The sequence below is a fragment of the Labrus bergylta genome, chromosome 10, assembly GCF_963930695.1.
Source record: "Labrus bergylta chromosome 10, fLabBer1.1, whole genome shotgun sequence".
NCBI classification, from domain to species: domain Eukaryota; kingdom Metazoa; phylum Chordata; class Actinopteri; order Labriformes; family Labridae; genus Labrus; species Labrus bergylta.
In genome coordinates, this window is record NC_089204.1 from 12,092,697 (window position 1) to 12,112,761 (window position 20,065).

Here is a 20,065-nt window from a genome sequence, read left to right on the forward strand (position 1 = left end):
TGAATTAAAATAGGAATAGAAGTTGATATTACCCATTTGAATGTGTCAGATAACTAACTTTAGGTGTTTTGGGACTACATGAACTTCTTCATATTTCTAAGAACTGAACTATAAACAATTTTAGTTCCAAGAACCCCGTTAAGAGGAACATTGTTTGCTCCTGCTTCAGAGTAGGTACTCTCCCAGCATCATGGCGATGCAAATCGAGACAGACAGAAGAAAGTCCCCATTGTGTGTGATATTATTTGTGGAATTACCTAGTGGATAGTTTCTCTTCAAAAAGTCACCAGAACTATTTGGTCAAAAAACACTATAATATGTAATGTCCCAGTTGACCAGCAGGTGTCACTACATCCATCCTTATGATTGTTCAGCCGCTTCATCACCTGCACAGTCCAGCACTGCTTCAGTGACTATTACATTTTAAAGATATTCTGCTGGGGGGGGGGGGGAGGAGTGTGAGATCACATAAAAGAAATGAAATGAAATTTTTATTTCAGTGTTTTCAAGAACCACAGAAAATCAGCTTTAATATGTAAATGTATAAACTCATAGCAGGAGCCAATTGGATTAAGCCCTCAAAGTGTCTTTTCGTAGTTTATCCCCCTTCACAGCAAATTCTCATCACTCAAAGTGAAATCCTCTCTCAATTTACAATCCTTGTTTCTTCTCTTCTTTTTTTCACAACAAATACAAGTGCAGAACTCCAGGTTCAGAAAAGCTTGACAAATTTTACATGTTCTGTTCAAAAATAACATCTTGTGTATCATCACAAATTCACAAATGACTTCTGGTCATGCAGGTCGTGCGTTTAGTAACCCTACTATCGTTTTTTTTTTTTTTTTTTGCGTTTTAGAATGCATACTTTCCCATTGGCCACACACTTTTAACGACACTGATTTTTTTTGTTTTGTTTGCACTGCATTAACTTCGCCGTCGCTGATTGTTACATTCCTATGTTTCTGTTTAAACCCTGTCGGGTCAAGACACTTGTAATTCAACGTTCATAAAAACACTAAACCTCATATTCAGGTGCAACTTTAGTAGAGACTCATTGTGGAAGTTTGCCCTTAAACATGGATTCTGTTGCAAAGAAACATTAAGGAAATGTTGACAGATTCATCCAGACGAAACAAAAGAAAACCTAATCTATGTTGCAAAAGAACAAATTAATTCAAGGTCAGTGAGTAACCTCTTTTGTATTTTGTGGATGATTAAAAAGTAAAAGCCGACTGATACGTTGATCCAAAATGATTATCACTACACCTTCTCTCCCCGGCACTGCATGCTAATATTATAACGTCACCATCAAACAGAGGACACAGGAAGCAGCCAGAGCAATAAGAGGGACACTCGCTTTTGTAGTCTTTTTATAGAAGACCTTTATCTCAGTCTGTCATGTGGGATGATTGTTCCACCGGAGCTGTTGGCACACAGACAAATCAGGAGCTAGATGTCACCTTATATAAGACACCGCTGATATATTGTTGTTTGACTTAGATTTACGCAGACATCAAGGGGAAGGGAGAGAGGAGGGTTGGGGGGACGGTGGGGGGAGGGGACGGTCTTGGACATCTGTCATTGTCCTGGCATGCCACACAGTCCCATGTTGACTTATCAGGCAGAGGGTGGGTTTTTTTTAACGTGTCATCAGAAGCTCGTAGGACACATATGGAGTCCTAAATAGTTGTGAGGACTCATACAAGTGAAGGATTTCATTACATAACATTTATATGCACATTCATTTTGATACTTTTTAAAACATAATTCCTCAAGTTGTCTTTTTTTTTTCTTTTTTTTTTTTTTTTACTGTCATTGAAACCTTTAACATTTTTAGATTAACCAATTTCATCATCATATTTTCAACCGGAGATTAACAAAGGCAAATAAAAGTTTTTCCTCAATCATTCAGGGGCGTTGTTACTGCAGAAGAAATCACTTTGTCATGCCAGGCTAATCGCATGACAAACCTTTTGTTTGGAGATTCTGAAGCACAGAGTGGTGTGTGGTCAAATCTGAGATCACCTTGAGAGCAACATGCTGTTACTACTTTCACCTTCAGCACAGCTTTAGATTCATTCATATGCTATGACCACTAATTATCAAGAGAATGATGCTGTCTTTCATTGCCTCTCTGTTCCCAAACTTAGGTCGAGCTGATGTTGTTACACAGCTTTCAGGCAAAAAAACAAAAAAGCCCACAATGCAACCACTTTATCGACAAGACATCGTGGCAGAACCAAAAAAAAACACCAAAGCAGGAGAAAAAAAAAAGAGAGTGAGTAAGTAAATCTTGGACTTCCTTTACTCTTTGGTGAGGTAGTGAATTGCAGACGAGGTACAAAATCTTCAAAGATACCTGTTCTTGCATAATTTGTCCGTAAGAGGTTGGATGGATAATCTTATCGGCCTTGAACTGTTTTTTTTTTTTGAAGACATTCCAAAGTGAGCTTCCTCTCTGTGACATCTGGACTCAGCCTCAGAGATTCTGTGATAGCGAGCACAAGGTAGGGCTGCTGCTCCTCCTCTCCAGTAAAATCCAGTCAAGGTGGATCAGGCATTGGATCAGGAGGTCTACACGTTGCTTTCCTGGTATTTATTCTTTGTGCGTTCGACTTGTTGGGGAACAAGAGAAACATCCAGAGCACACGGGAGCAGTTATGAATCACTACCCGGTTTGGGATTAGCCGAAAAAAGAAGACGGGTGGTAGAAGAGTCGTGGTTGTTTATTGCTTGTGATCGCTGTCTGACTCCTTTTGCTATGTGTCTGCCAATATTAAATTAAATTATTTCTCCAACATACTAAGCTGGACCCTGCGTACCGAGGTTATAGTAAGCCAACATTGAAACGTGTACATTAGATAGCTGCGTAGCTCTTCTTTAAGAAGATATGACCTTCATCACAGGTTTCCTTTATGGTTTCCTATAAAATAATATTAACTTCATTATAAAATAATACTTCATAAGATAATAATAAAAATAATATCATCCACGGTGTGATGTTTTTTTCCCCCCATTTATGCTATGTATAAAATTATACAAAAATTCAAAATATTCTGTGTTATTAAAAGTATGTTTAACACATTAAATACATTTGTTCTTGAAGTCTGTACTGATTAAAAATGAATTTCAATAATATTCCTCAGCATGTCGATTCTAACATCGGTTCACACACGTCATTGTTCTCACTGAGTTCCTTTAAGTTCTCCTCCTTAGTTTCATATTTGGCCTCATCTTGCGGTTGTGTCGAATACTGAGCTTTAACGTTAAAGACATCCCATTTCTCAGGAATCAGGCCTTTGTTGAAGAGCACAGACGACAGGTAGGAGAACAACAAGATGGACACCACGGCTGACAGCATGCAGATGGTCCTGATTGGAGAGCGCTGGATGTAAACGCCGTTTACCAGAGTGCATCCTGGGAATTTGAGCACGGGGGGAATCTGAAGCAGCGGCTCCCCGCACAGCACCCGCAAAAGCATGCCAACCACGCAGCCCAGGACAGCTCCGTAACCGTTGGAGACCTTGAAGAAGAGGACGCAGACGATCTGTGGGAGCATTAAAGTGTAGGTGAGGTCCGAACGAAGCATCCAGATCATCAGGACGCTGTTATCCAGGAAGGTGAGGGACGTACCAGCCAAGCCCACAACCACGATCGAGATCCTGATCACCCACTGGATCTCGCGCTCTGATGCCTGAAGGGGAGGAAGATGAAAAACAAGGTTTTTCTTTTTTTCCAATTACTTTCCTGAATTCCTGTTGTTGCTCTTATTTTCTCTCTGAATTTTCTGGACTAAAACTCCCCTCACTGTCTCACAGTCCTCACCTGTGTCCTGATGATGTTCCTATATATGTTGGAGGTGAAGATGGAGGCTGCAGACAGCAAGGCCGAGTCAGTGGATGACATGACAGCAGCAGCCACCGCCCCAATACCAATAATGGAGATGTAGGTTGGGGTAAGGTGCTGCAAGACGATGGGTAGGATGAGCCCCATCTCCCCACGTTCAATCGGAGACGCAGGACCATAAGAGGTCAAGTTCCAGTCTGAGAAACATGATGAGAGTGTGATGAACATGTGAGTAGAAAGATTACAACATGTAACACACAAACGAACAAGCAGAGAAGTGAGAGAATACAAATCCCTGAATCGTACTTGTTGATGCAGCCACTGCACCGAGCAGTATAGGAGGGATTCCTAACGTTGGAACGATGAACGCGGCAGCGAAGCAGGTGATCTTGGCTGTAGACGAGGAGGAGGCTGACAGCGTCCTCTGGTGGAAATTCTGAAGACCCAAATTTCCCAAACCCTTGAAAACAGACAAAGAGAGACACAAGATGTAAAAATAGAGGTACGCATATCAGAATGTATTTGATGTAAGAGTTAATCCTGAACAGGTAATTTGAGTGGCCGTCCATGAGTGCAGTTTTACAATACTGGATCTTTTAACCAAATGTATCAGTCCGCCACAGGTGCTCTTATTACCAAAAGTAGCAAAGTTCATATTCTGTACAATAGCATGACCTCGAGTGTGATATTTCTTCTATTTCTAGTTACTACAAATATGCAGTGATTAGGAGGGAAATGTAGAATAAGCTACAAATAAACAGGGCTGCTTGAAAACATTCTAATCCCGATTATTTTGATTGATATTGAGATAACAAATATTAATCACCATTACTCATTAATAATAATAATTTAACACAATTTAACAAAATATGGATCACATGAATTCATTGAACAAACTAACATTCTGAACACTTGAAACACCTGAAACATAAGCAATAAGTGAAGGCAAGGCAAGTTTATTTATAAAGCACATTTCAACAACAAGGCAATTTAAAGTGCGAGAGAGGAAAAAACAAACTTTAAAATAGAAAATTTAAAAATCACTGAAATTATTTAATCTGAAAATATGTTCAAATAAAAATAATGAAAATGAAATTAATTTAAATAAAAAAATAAAAGTAAAGAAATTAAAAGACTTAAAAAAAAATAATAATTACAGTGCAGAGTAAAAGTTTAAAATCTTATTCAAGCTGTTTAATTAAAGGCAGGTGTGACTGAGAGTTTCAGCAGACCTGCAGTTTTCTGGGAGTTTGTTCCAAATAGAAGGAACATAGAAACTGAACGCCGCTTCTCCATGTTTGGTTCTGACACTGGGGACAGAGAGCAGACCTGTCCCAGACGACCTGAGCGTTCTGGATGGTTTGTAATTAATCAGGAGGTCACTAATGTATTTTGGCCCTCAACCATTAAGCGCTTTATAAACCAGCAGCAGGATTTTAAAGTCTATCCATTTTCTTGGTTTTGGTGAGGACTCTAGCAGCAGCGTTCTGGATCAGCTGCGGTTGTCTGACTGATTTTTTTAGGCAGACCTGTAAAGACACTGTTACAGTAATCAAGACGACTGAAGATAAAATCATGGACAAGTTTTTCCAGGTCCTGCTGGGACATCAGTCCTCTAATTCTTGATATGTTCTTCTGGTGATAGTAGGCTGTCTTTGTAATTGTCTTAATGTGGCTTTTAAAATTTCCATCACTACACCCAGACTTCTTGCCTGGTCTATGGTTTTCAGTCTTACTGACTGAAGCTGCGTGCTGACTCTTAATCGCTCCTCCTTTTCTCCAAAAACAACAACCTCAGTTATGTCTTCGTTTAACTGGAATTTTTTGTTTAACTGGTAAATGTTTGCACATCCACTCATTGATTTGCTCTATGCATGTACCCAGTGCTTTTACGGGACCATGGTTGCATGGCGACATTGTAATATATATTTGTGCGTCATCTGCGTAGTTCGTAGACCCAGGATGGAACCTTGGGGAACCCCACAAGTAATTTTTGTTTGGTCAGATTTGAAGTTACCTATAGACACAAAGAAGTCCCTGTCCTTTAAGTAGGATTCAAACCAGTTTAGTGCTGTGCCAGAAAGTTTTCCAGTCGGTCGAGTAATATTGTTACGAGCTACACACAACCCCACAGCTAAATGCTATCCTTGCGCCTATGCTAAGGCCAGTGAGCCTGTAACTTAATGCCTCTCCTTACGTGTTGCATAAACGAGAATGTGTATCCTGCCTTATCTGAATGCGTGTGCAACTGTCCTATCTGTTTGAGGGGTGCGTGTAGGTGACTCATCCCAAAGATCCTTGTACGTGCTGCGACCAGCTCACTCGAACAGCCCGATCCACTTAGGGTACAATCTCCTCCGCCAGCCCTCTCTTTCATATCAGTTTAGTTCATGTGTAAAAAGCACCCGTGAAGTGTTGAAACAAAAACAAATGTTACTTCAGATTCAGTCTCTCAGGTGTCTGCGTCCTCGTGGCGTCTCTTCGACTCGAAGCCAATTTCCCTCGGCTCCTCTGCAGGTGCTGCTAATGAAGGTTACAGAGACAGAGCCACCCCCCCCCCCCCCCCCCCCCCCCCCTCAGGTGTGTTATCAGTACTGACCCTGCTTCTCCTCCTACCAACCACACCTACCGCTAAAGACACTGAAGTGAATCCTCCTAACGCCTTATCATAACAAATATATTGTAGTCAACTGTGTCGAACTAGCTTATCTAGATTGTTCTTTTTTAATAGTGGCTTGATGACTGCTGTTTTCAGGGCCTGTGGGAAGACACCTAATAGAAGAGACATGTTTACAATTCGTAACAGATCTGGAGCCATGACTTGGGAAACCTTTTTGAAAAAACCTGTTTGCAGAATATCAAGACAGCAGGAAGAGGAATTTAATTGTTGTATAATGTCCTCCAGGTTTTGAAGGTTGATTTGATTAAATTGTGTCATGGTGTTTAAGTTTAGCTTGCTATTGTCCACTATTCTGAGTAAGTGGTAATGTGGTGTCATTCCCGCACAGTCCTTTCACTTCCACATTCACTTCTAGGCCATTCATCTTTGTCTTCAACACTACAATTTTCTGAAGAAGTTTGTGGTAATCATCCTTGGAGAAGGGTGGCATCTTGTTGCTGATTAGCTTAAGCTGTGTACTGCGTTTCAAAGTACTGCTTGTGCTCTTGTCAGGCCTCAGTCGTGTAGCGATGCAAAGGTCCAATTTTTTTTTAAATATGGCTAAAGACCTCCTGTATCTTTAAAAAAATACAGTCCTGATGATTTGTAAATGTCCAGGACCGGCTATCAATTAAATTAGGTTCAGAAAAAATAGGATATCAGCAAAAGAATGTAAGGAAAGCAGAGAGCAAGAAGAAAAGTGTCTGCACTGGAAGACAGCAGGAAGTGAAAAGATTTTGAGGTAGTTGTGGAGTACTGTTGTGGCCAAAATATAACAGCAAACACTTTTAAACATTTACCGAACATGACAAAAACCATGTTCAAAATGAGCTTAACATTGCGGCAGAGTAATCGTTCCATCTCGATGAGACTTGTTTTCATGACTGTTGGAAGCCAAAATCATAATTGAAATTGAAACTCCATCAATTGTCTGGCCCTACTAATAAGTGCAAATAATGACTAATGAGCAGCCAGTATGCTACTAATTAGCATGCTAACAAGCAACTAGTTAATGGTGAATATTGTGACCATCATTTTAAAGTGTTGCCAAAAAGTATTTTGGAAGTACTTGAAATTATTATAATGTATCGACACAGCCTTACATGCTGGTGGCACAGAATGTGTTAAATATTGCTCTGCCACCATTGAGGCAAAGCCTCATCACAGTGCTCGGGGAAAAAGAAGAATTTTTGTGACACATTTGTGACATGTGGTTAACATTGTAAACAGTCACACTTTGGTAAGGTCGAGGCTTTAACACTGCTCGGTTCGGTTTATAGAGAAAAAGGTGACTTGAAGTAACTTCCTTCTCGGATGCTGACTAATTATATCTGACACATTTTATGCAACCACCCCAAAATTGTTAGGAAGTTGTGGTCATTTTAGTCAGACTAGGGTGAATACATGTCCTTTCTTGCTGACAGAATGGAAAACGAGCCATCCTGTGATCAAAAGACCTCTTAGCAGACCTCAATGTCTTATCCGTTAGCATATCCTAAAGCTACATTGAGGAAAACTGGAAAAAAAAGCAGCATACAGTGAGTTGTGCCAGCCAATTCTCAAGGTTACCCTCTGAAGGGGAGCTTTTATCCCCGCACTAAGACTAGAGATAGACTACATGTCTAAATAAGGATATTTTTCATCCAGCATAAGATGTGTAAAGATTCTATTTGATCTTGAGTTATGCTCACCTAAGTTACTCTAAGTCACGTTGTGTGCCTTCAGGCCACATTTAGTGCATGTCAAAGAGGAGAAAGAGTTTCAATGTGGAGTCTGAGGCAAAGACAGATAGGACAGGAGACAAAGAGCTGTAATGCTGCTTTGGCAGAAACTATGAAACTCGTTGAGTTTTCAACCAAAATTACCCTGGGAGTCATATTACATAAAAGTACCAGTGAAGGAAAATCTCTTATCCATCTTTGCTGCCATTTTTGGTTGGATTAAACTGAGTCATGACGAGGAAACCGGTGGCATTTTGTTAAATCTATGCAGCAGGGGAGAAAAATATGTTTTGATCTGTGGTTAGACTTAAACATTGTAAAGGATATCATTTTAACAAAACAACTTACCCAAATGGAGACACTTAATGGAGCTGCAGCTGCTCATTTATCCCTCACCCTAAAACCTCTACCTCCAGACAAACTCTCAGGAATGCTGCGAGATAAAGTCCATTAACCCGCTGCACCAAAGCCTATTAAAAGATTTAGTTAGACCTCTTTACAGACTGTCATTATTAACAGCTTTTCTCAACTGCCAGTTAATAAAGTTATAAAGGAACCTTATCTAGCTGCAAAAGTGGAGGGACTCTCATTTCTGCAGGTGCTATGCAAACATGAAACCGAAGGCGAATGTTTGTATAACACCTGCAGTGCAGTCCACTTCGTTGCACAAGCCATATCGTGGTAAATGCACGACTTCCAAACTCACAGTTGGATCGTGTCCAGTCCAAACCTGTAACTTGATCCGCCGTCCATGATTTAATAAAACAGTGAGGCAGAGGACATCCTTGTAGGAGTCCTTGACCAAACTTCACCTTAAACAAAGAACCCCTCCAGACTTACCAGAAGTAGAAAGTTATCGATCCATCTCCAGACTCTGTCCGCCTCCAATGTACCAACCCACGGAGACCCAACGGTGGAGTTGAAAGCTGTCTCTGTGATGTCCACTACAGCAGGACCCATCATGGCGAATGGTACACACAGCCACTAAGAAAAAAAGTATTACCTGTAAGCACACTGCTACAGTACTACAACAACGAGCCTTCCTGACCAACAACAAAGGAAAAATGTTCCTCAACTCATGTTTCATGGGCCCTACTTCTTATTGGTGGTCCTACGTGGCATCCTTTTTGAGTTCATCATATAGACTGTGTATACGAATTGGATATTACCAAAGACTGTATAAAATATGGATGTATTATCAGTGATGTCACCCGTTGGTTTCTGTAGAGATCTCACATAGCCCAACAATGGCGGTCACCATATTGGAAATGCTAACTCCAACTTACTTGCCGCCAACCTAGAAGCAGGCAATGATGTGGAGCTTATGTGGGTCCAGTGAATTTCCTGGATGCTGAACTCAACCATGTTGCTTGATATCTGGTTAGCATATTTGAAACGATGAAAAAAAAAAGCGAACAACGCCTACAGTTTAGGATCAACAGCGCTAAAGTTAAGCCTAACTCCTGGCAAGCAGCTACAAATTCGTCAGCCTGCCAGGCAAATCATCCAACTATGCAGAACTCTTAAACTTTATCTAACCAAAACGGATGAGTTATAAAACTTTTACAGTTTTTACCAATAAGGAAATTACCTAGAGAGACCAAAACCATTTTTACCAGGTTTTAAGAATGCAGAAAAAGGGTCATTCTAAAATGGGCTCTAATGGGATCGCCACCTGGATATTATCACTGGGATGTCATCCATTGGTTTGCTGACTACCTTTTTAAAGTTAAGCATTTTGCTGTCACTATTTTGCTTTTTTGGCACCAGAAGTGATGACAATTTGAATAGAGTGGATATGTAATGCTACATCAATATCCCTGTTTACATTTCTTCCCCATAGGTAGCTAGGCCAGTGAGCATAACCTGCCTAATGTTGGTTTTTACTCTGAATAGGGCCCTAAACAGAAAGCCATTCTATAGAGTAGACTTCCAACTATTAATTGAAACCAAAACTCATAACAAAATGTTAACAGAGGCAATAAATCAAGTAAGAAACATCATTTTTTCTGCTAGACTTCAACACAATCAGAAGTGTTTGAGCAAACAGAGTGCCCTATGCTGGCGATTGAAATTAAAAGCAGGCTTAGGGCACTTCTGCATCGGCTTTACTTTTGAAACCAAGAGCCTACATCAACTTCTCATACACATATTCTGTTTATTTTTTAAAGAGTTCATGTTTCTATTTTCATTCAGTGACCTGTACAGATTTAAGATTCTCAGGAATGCAGATAAACATACAGAGATTGCCATATTGTTCAGCGTTAAATTAAAAAAAGACAGACAGCCACACTCACATTCGCACATGAGTTTACAGTTCACCTGATTGGCATGTGTTTGGATGACACATGCTAACCACTGAGCCAGCGGCGCACCATCTAAGACTTTTCCTGGACACCTAAAGATGAAATCATCAGGGCACACGATGGCTAAATAACAGAGTTTTAACTTAGGTTTAACTTTTACAGATTGTTCAGAATGAACGACATCTTCTTTCAACAGCTAACAAATGTTTACATTTCCTTAATGGAAATCTAAAAGAGGAATAGTAAAACATTGAAAGACATAGCCTTTATGCTTTATTTCCAAGAATTAAGGGAGAAGATAAATAAGACTCTTTGTGTTAACATAGAGCTAAATTTGCTTAACAGTGGCCACTGCATTAGGGGAAATTAAATGGCAAAGGTAATTGCTAAAGCCTAATCTCACAGTACAGCACTAGTGAATCAAGTCATGAAGTCAATGACTGACTCTGTTATTCTCAGTATACTGCAATATTTACATTTAATTAGCTGAAATCAGCCACAAAGTAGGCTGACGAGTTTTTGTTAATTATCAAACCAGCCAAATAAGGCCAAATAAGGCTTGATGTATAGAGTTATGTTTTATTTTTTAAAAGAGTTACACAGTTCGGCAGGGCTCAAGAGGCAGTTAGCCTAGCTTGGCATGAAGATTGGAAGCAGATGAAAGCAGCTACTGTAGCTAGCATGCGTCTTGTTTACTCTGTACACAAACGGACAACAGGAACAGTGGCTTGACAGGAAGTTGTTGTGTGTTGTTTCTATTTGTAGATGAACGTCAGCTGGCTGCTGTGACTCCCTTTGTCACGGTTCAGAGAATTGCCAGGTATCCAGCAGAGAACACGGATACACTGATGTACAGGGAGAGTGAAAAAACTGTCCCAAGAAATAGTTCTAGCACAGACCCAAATGTTGCCTTTTCTATTCAAACAACCAACATAAATGATTTTGATCACATTTTAAGAGTTCGTGGGTCTACTTTCAAACTTTAAAAGGCCAGTCATGCTACTGTTAGCAGTCTCTGTGCTAATGTTGGCTAACCTCCTCCAGTTCCGAGCTCTGTGCATAACACAAAAACATGAGAGTGGTGTTGATGTTTTTAAAAAGTAATTCTCTGAAAGCAAGCAAAATGGCTTATGCCTTCAAATGCTTAACTATTTCTTTAAAGTATTTTACAAACCCATGAACCCAAGACAAACAGCAAAAACACAAGGAAACTGGAAAAGCAAAAAAACTCACCAGGCTGATGAAGATGAGGATGAGCTGTATGATGTCTGTGTAGGCTACAGAGTAGAGGCCTCCCATTAGAGTATATGTAATGGCCACAGCAGCAGAAATCCAGATGCTTACAGTGTAGGACAAATCCAGGATCACACTCATGGTTACACCTGTTCATGTAAATACATACTTTTTTTTAATACACTCAATTCAATGACCCATTTCAGACACTTTTCATCACATCCACGTTATTAAGACCAACACTCCAGAGATTACAATGATTAACTGAGTTTTACTTTCTGGACAAAGTTATTTTAAACTGCATCATTAAGGTTGATAAGGTTAGTATTCTATGTTTGATTTGTTTGTAATTTAGAAGTTTAAAAAACCCTAACGGGGAAAAACTTCTGTCTTATTTAGGCATCAATACAGAAACCAGTTCTTGTTTTATATAACTAAACTAATTAAGGTAGAGTGAATACTTAAGGAAGGAATTAACACAGAATACAAAGACAAAATTTGTTTATAATATCCTTACTACCTCTTCTACGAGCAAGGGAAGGCTTAAAAAACAAAATTCACCTGATATGGTCAATGCAACTTTTAAAGGACCAATATGTAAGATATCTATCGAAGTAATGTAATGACACTTCTATATCATCAGACATTATGGAAACATGCTATGTTGGACAGCTGGCTTCTTTTTAACAAAGCTGCAGACAGCATGTCCAACTTCTAAGTATCGATTCTGGTCCGGAATGGTCTGTTTTGGACGCCTCTCGGTTTGCCTGGACAAAGCGAGCTGGTTGATGTAACTGATTCTACCCGGCCTAAAAGCACTTCACATATTTCTAATGAGATGGAAAGAGGATGCAGAAAGGTTTCAAGACTGACGCAGAGCTGGCTAAACACTGAAGCTTCAGTGTCTGCGTCATGGCAACCAGTGTGCGCATCGACTCTAGGGAGGAGGTGGCGGTGGGAGACAGCCTTCTCCAACGTTTTGAATTTGGACTGCAACACCCGTTTAAATGCTAGGTGTTAGAGTTACATATTGCTCCTTTAATTTCTTGTAGCAGGAATTTATATTGTTCAGCAGAGACAATTGTTTTTTATCTATTTGAAAAAAAAATCAATGAGATTAAGAATCCTTGAAGAATTCTAATCTATTCTGTTGAATGTGTATTTTGTATGACCTTACTTGTCTGTGCTGCTGTAACGCCCGAATTTCCCCTCAATAAAGTACTATCCTATCCTATCCTAATCTTAAACTATACAATGATTCTTTATGTGTCTTAATTAAATGATTCAATAAAAAGTGAAACATAAAATAACAATATAGGTAAAATCAAGAAAATGCAGGATACATAATGTTGTATGGAAAAGAAAAATAACTTAATAATCAAAACAAATTCAAATAAGAGTGCACAGAATACACTGATTCATTTGGCTTCTTAAATACATCCCTTAAATGAAGTACAGTAATGCCTAAGTTTGACACAAACTTTAAAAAAGCCTCTATAAGAAAAGTGATATCTGTTTAAAGGCTAAAGAGAATGGAAATGTATTAATCTTCTTTCAAAGAACACATTGAACTGACTTCCCTCCAATCTACAGGTGGTGTTCCACATAGATTTTGGACTTTAATGACTAAATCCATGTTTTTTTTCTTCGCCTGCCAAAAACAGCTGCAGATAATCACAGTGTTCTTCAAGGCATGAGTAGCAAAGAAGCTTGGTGTTAGATGGTTTAGTGCTTTACAAAGACAGGAAAAGACTTCAAAATCAGTTTTAAATCTTTCATTTCATTTCAAACCTTTATTAAAGCCTCAATAATCATTGAGCTTTCCCTCATTTACAATGATGTCGAGTAACAAAAAAGAGCACAAATCAAACAACAGAGACAGGATGATTCTCAGACACTGTCGTAAAGTGGTTTGACTTCATTGTCTTAATTTGTCCGAGAGAAACAAAGAGTGTCAATCTTGAGAGTGTATTGTGAATGATTCCACATTTTAGGAAATGTTACAGGAAGTAATCCAAATTAAAGGTGGAAAATCATTCTCATGAAGAACTCATGGATGTAAGAAGGACAAATATCAGTAGTGTGTGTGTTTACAGTTTAGTACACATTACTGGAATTTTGATGTCAATGTGGATTTTTGAGATGTCCTTTAGAAACTTTAGAAACCTTTTAACTGAAAATAGTTTGAATAAATATTGACACAAAATGTATTGAGCTTGATAATTTACATTGGGAAATAACCGGTCTCTTTATGGTGACCAAACTATGTTAAGGCATCTTGACTTGTTGAATGCAGCGGCTAACTGATTAGTGAAAACATCAAATGAACAATTCAGTTGCATTATCTTTCCCTTATTTAATTAATGCAATGCTGCTTTTATTTATTTACAAACACATCACTGACACATTGCTCCTGTGGTAACTGGTGTGACTTAAGGTCTTGTTCCATTGATGGGAGTTATTTCCGACCAACTGCACAATCAGACAAAGGCTTGTATTTCACTCAACACCTAAGCGAATGGCTAGGACCAACAGCTGCTCCGCTGCCAGAATCAACGTACGACTATCAGATGCATCACACCCACACAGAGACATTCTTACCTAATCCTATGAGTGTTCCCGTCACCCACATAATCTCTGATATGAGCGAAGCCAGCGAGAGAGCCGCCGTCGGTACTTTTCCATATTTGATCTGGAAAGGATCCATCATGGTCACATATTTGTTGTCTCTCATCGGCTCGGCGAAGAACAGACCACCTCAAGGAAGGAAGGAAGAGGAAAAAAAAAAAAAAAGCAAGGTTTAGATGATTTGTCTTTTTTGACGTGTGAGAGGCATTGTAGCCAAGATTCAGTTTTTGAATTATACAACAGTAATACTGGTGTGACTGTCCAGCTTTTTAACTCTTAACAACACAATTGGAAAGCATTCTTGATTTATTAATCCAACGTTCTGCTTGAATGACCCCTTTAGTTTAGTCCTTCAGATAAAATGAGACGAACGATTTTGGGTTTGAGAATGAGACAGAATAAGAAGTGATCAGCCTATCAGATCTTCATATAAAGAGAAGATATTCCAGATTCCATAAGAAAAAAAGACAAAAATGAAATAAATGTTTATGTCTGGATAATCTTCCCACATTCATTTTGTATTTCATCTGTTTAACAGGTCAGAATATAAGCTTTTGCACAGTGAGAAAAAAAAACACATTACTTTTATTTAAATCTGTGAAATTAAGTTTTAAAAAAGCCTATTAATTGTCTGGTTATAAGAAGGTGATCTTCCCAAATTGGTTCTAAGCGTAAGCCAGTGCCAAAGTGCCTTAAATCTGTATCCTTCAGATGGCCAGCTAAGCACAACTCAACTGTTTAAAAAAGAGGTTTGACTCAATGGAAACCTGACCTATTTCTCACTTCATTTATAACCTCATAATCAATCCATAAAGCAATCACTCTTTATTTGTATAGCAACCATTCATAAGAAATGTTATCTCAAGACTTTTTACAATAAAGCGAATAAAAGACCTTACTCTTTGTCATATTATCTACAAAGTTAAAACATTTATCCATCAAGACCACTAAGCAACATTTTACAGTTACAGTGGCAAGAACAAACTCCCTTTAAGAGGCAGAAACCTCGAGCAGAACCAGACTCATGATGACCAACAATCTGCTGAAACTTTGTTGCAACAATGAATACGATTGATTTAAAGCTACAATGCCTGAATGTCAGTAATTATGTTAAAAGTATGTGTAGTATTAGCAGTAACAGCTAAGTGTGATAATAGACTGATCAGTCTAATATTAACATTAGAAACTGTAATGATGATGAAACATGGAGGACTGGTTTTCTTAATAATAGAGGTTGAAGTTGAGCAGCTCTAAGATTCACTTTTTATTTAGGTACCTATAAACTTCCTTTTGAGTTTGTGGACTTGATCTCTACTATTAAGTCTTCTTTAACACATCACCAATTATCACTTAATAAATGAAGAATCCCATTCAGAGTTAAGTAGCCCATAAAGCCGGTCATAGCTTATTATGATTAACAAGGCTTGACCACAGTAAATTGTCAACCAGGATAGTGATGTAGCAATGGGTATCCACTATCTTCCAAGTATTGTCACTCCTAGTGCCATAAAATACCAAGATAGTGACAGTCATAGTACAAAATTAGCATAGTAAGCAGTTACATGCCTACTGTGATTTTAAGTCAGCAAACCGGTGGAAGACATCAGAGTGCCATAAAAATAACAAAGATCATATTTTGGGGGGGATATTTCACTTTTTGTAAAGTGTATTACAAATAGATGAAGATACAATAAAGCTTGATGTTGATTTTGTAAATGTTGGTCCCATTTAAAGTAACCAGTTGATAGAGCAGGGCATACTTTAGGGTGTGGCTTGCTGTGATTGAAATGTTGTTAACAGGATATAGGCAAAGCAAAATGAATCTACCCTCTTATCCAAATATGGTCAGCCTTGGAAAAAAAAAAAAAAAGAAGAAGATGGCTGTGGAAAACATCAAAGGCTATAAAAATCTGGACCACAGAGAGAATAATGATGTCAGAATTGCTATGTCCACTGTTCTGTATTTCCACAAGTGGATTTAGTTAGTTTATTTAGTTTCCACAAGTGGCGCTTAGGGGCGTTACAAGTCCGTCCCTGTTGACTACGCCATTGACGGACTGCTACAACGTGGGGGATCATTACGTTCGAGGTCCCACCACAGAAATAAGGTAAGTTTTTTGATGACTTCATCTGTAAAAGCCTCAACAGTCGAAACCAACCAATACCCAATAAATAGACATGAAAGCCCTTATATCTTTATTTTCCAGAATTGAATTCTTGATAAAATACAAGACAGGCATGTTGGATCATTTTTCATCAAACAATGACGATAAATATATCTTTTGTTAGAGTGCATGAAGACATCCTGGAAGGAAACAATATTCTTACCTGTTCTTAATTCATTAACACAGGTGATAAACAATTAACATCATTCTTTTTTAAAAAATGGGTCAAAAGATTTGTCTTCCCCCCCTCACTTTCTTTCCATGGCTACTTTAGAGGCTGTATTTGTGTCCGCGTAAATTCATCAGGGTTTAAGAGGATAAATCTTTCTTTTCCCATGGGATTTTCATGAGCAAGCGGAATGTTGCTTTTTCTCTGCTAATCTCCGGTCAAGGGTAGAGTGAGGGAAGTTTTGTAACCGTTTGTGTCTCAGTTGATTAAAGTGAGTCAAATAACCTGAATGTTTCTTAATCGAGAAAGAAAATCCGTCCTCAAGTGAGTTCGCTGGACACTTTTTTTCTGTACACTAGGACTTTGTTAGTGTGTGATACACTTCAACAAATAAAGGATGGATTGCTAAGGGAAAACGTCTTGGTTTTAATCTGTTTATTCTCCCTCTACTTAACTGTTTGATTTACTAAATCCTCAGGAAACCTCATGAAAAGGGGAGTCTAATCACTTTAGGCACGAAGTAGCTTGACTTCCCAGTAAAAGGAAGCGATAAGAAAGCATATCAAGAGGCTATCCTTTTCTCATATAGGACAATCATTCTTAATTTCTGATTGAATGCCAAGAGACAAGTCTATGGTTAATCTGAGAGGCCTCACAGACTCTTTCACAATTGGAATGCATTAAAATGAGAGAAGTGGGTGCTCTAAGGTCCTCATGAGGTGAGACCTTGTTATGTTTAAGACACCTCTGATATTCAAGAAGGACGCACTGGTGCTGACTGTGGGCGATTGTTTGCCTAATCCACGGTTGTCTTGTTTTTTTTAGGACTCTTTGATTTCCTAATATGTTGTATGAAATGTCATTATGTGCAAGCTTTTGGTTTCTGACTGTTTCCCTGAATACATAATATCTCTGATAAAAGGTTGTGTGTAGTTCCTTCATTCATGTAAGTGAAGTCAAGTGAATACTGATCAGATTGGTGGTTTGTCGATTCCATCTAAAATGATTAATTCTGACATAAAAAAAAAACATTGCACAACTGCATTTTGTCAGTGAAGATTAGGGGACTGTGGATGCTGATGTAAAATTCCCTTTTGTTAGCTGAATGGATTAGTTTCTTTATGTAAGGTTGAAAAAGGTGCCCATCTCATGGGTCTTTTTAAACTCTAGACTTGTGCAGTTATCTAGTTCTGATCTTACATATAACACTGATAAAAAAAATATACAGCATATAAATTGTTTGAGGTTTAGTTGGTCCTTCTTTCCCTGCTGGTCTGCTATCAGTTTCCCAGAGAGAAGCAACATCAATTCCAATTAACCTGCAAATGTTAGTAAATGTTATTCTTATGTTCCATCTTTTATCTTTGCTGAGTAACAAGCAAACATCCAATTGTAAGACTTGTTTCTGCATGTGACATGGAAAGATATTGCATAATATTCAAGTTTTCATCTTAGTATGCGAGCATGTTTTATTTAGAATAAAACTATACATCTTTGTGAGAATTTTTGCTTGTGATTTTAAAAAGTTATCCTCAATTTCCCATTGAGTTTCACAATGTTTTATGGCAACCACTGTACTGATGTGAAGACCTAAAAAACAAATATTGTGAGATATCAGTGAGAATGTCTTTTATCTTAATAAGGATAAGATGTGTACATTGGTCATGATGATGATTTGTATCCCAGTGGTTATGATCATCACATTATGCAGGTTTCTGTTGGTCTGGGTTAAGCTGTGTGTTGACTTCTCACCATCTCAGAACTATTTTCTGTACCAACAGAGACCCTTCCTCAAACCTGGAGATGGTGTTTATATGCCACCGTATCCTACTGTCAATCAGAGCATTCTTGGTCTCATATTCAGGTTTCTTGAAACCAGCTTAAGATGTGTACATGCAAAACACAAAACAAGGATTCTTCAACGGCCCGATCAGACAGTTAAGTGTGTGTTGTTAAAGAAAAAAAAGTAAAGGCTTGCGAAGAAACCTTTTCTACGTTTGTCCCAGTATTATATGAATCTAAAGAGTAACAAGTGTTCTGTCTATGTTTCACCCCTCCAGTGTGGTGTGTGTAACAGGCCTTACAGTCTGAGGGGCCCACTAGTATGGCTTAACACTTTTTTCTTAATCTAGTGAAAATGAAACCAGTGACCCTGAGGTGCACCGCTCTGCCTCTTCCTGTAACAGGACTTTAAAAGGAAATTCTCACCAATAATGAAACACATGGTTGCTGCGATTGGCATCACGGCCCAGATCAGTCCCATGGAGGGGTTGTACACTGCCTCTGCTGTGCCCACAATGAATCCACCTCCAACCCATGTAGCTGTAACACACATGCACACACATCACAAAGATATGACACATGCAAAGGACAGTAGCTAGGCTATTTCTGCACATGTGGGTAACTTGGTAACAGAGATCAACCAGTCTCTACTGTATCTTTAATAGGACATTAAAATTGAATAGGAATTTACTGTAAATTTAATGACCAGCGATTACATTAAAACATTCTTGTCCTGACAGTTGTTCGTCACATAAAACCGAAACGAGGGATTTGGTCGTTTTCATAAATATAAATATGTGGACATGCAAGAGGATAAAGAAGAGATTTATAAATATGCACTGACCCAGTTTTCTGCTACTGAATGTGACTCAGCTCGTTTTAACGGTACAAGGTTCCCCTTTTCTCTGTTCTTTCACTTTCTATTGTTTTTGCTTCGCGATATGAAAAAGATGTTTTAAGACATGATTCCGGTTTTTAATCCTCCTCAAAATCCTTCATGATTTTTTCTTCTATCGGTCAAATAAAAAATAAAATAAAAGATTCATATCATTCTTAGTTGCTTTACGGTTTTTTATTTATTTATTATTATTATTATTATTAGTGCTCGTTAGATCGCTGTGATAAAAAAAAATAATAATAAAATGATCGTTTTTTTTTTCTTTCCTCCTTTTGTGAACAATACGGATTTGAGACCCAGCAGGAGAAACATATTTAATGGTGTCAAAATAAAACGCTTCGTATGCGCGCATAGAGATTTAGGGTCACGGAGACCACCTTTTAATATGATACACCAGACGCGCTGTATCGTTTTCAGGAAACAATAAAACAACAAGGCGACTCCACGTTGTTGTTCCTGCTCCAGCTACTCGCCTGTCATGGTGAAGATGCCGACCACCAGGTTGATGCCCCGGTTGCCCAGCAGCGCCATCTCCGTCTTATCCCCCTGGCCCTTCTTGGCCTCCCTTTTGGACTTGATGGAAGCCCAGATTCCGATCCCGAGGACCAGCAGGTAGAAGAAGATCATCACGGCCACGCCGGGGATGTTGAGAGCCATG

The 20,065-nt window shown here is 38.7% G+C and overlaps 1 protein-coding gene across 1 annotated transcript; it reads right to left on the reverse strand.

The window, feature by feature from the left end:
* Positions 1-478: 478 nt before the first annotated feature.
* LOC110000398 (high-affinity choline transporter 1) lies at positions 479-20,064 on the reverse strand. Its single transcript, XM_020655660.3, has 8 exons — positions 19,881-20,064; positions 18,936-19,049; positions 14,367-14,522; positions 11,766-11,914; positions 9,067-9,210; positions 4,153-4,306; positions 3,826-4,043; positions 479-3,694 (listed from the first exon to the last, which is right to left on the reverse strand). Exons 1-8 carry the CDS (start codon positions 20,062-20,064, stop codon positions 3,143-3,145), a joined length of 1,671 nt encoding a protein of 556 aa, XP_020511316.1. The 3' UTR covers positions 479-3,142.
* Position 20,065: the final 1 nt, after the last annotated feature.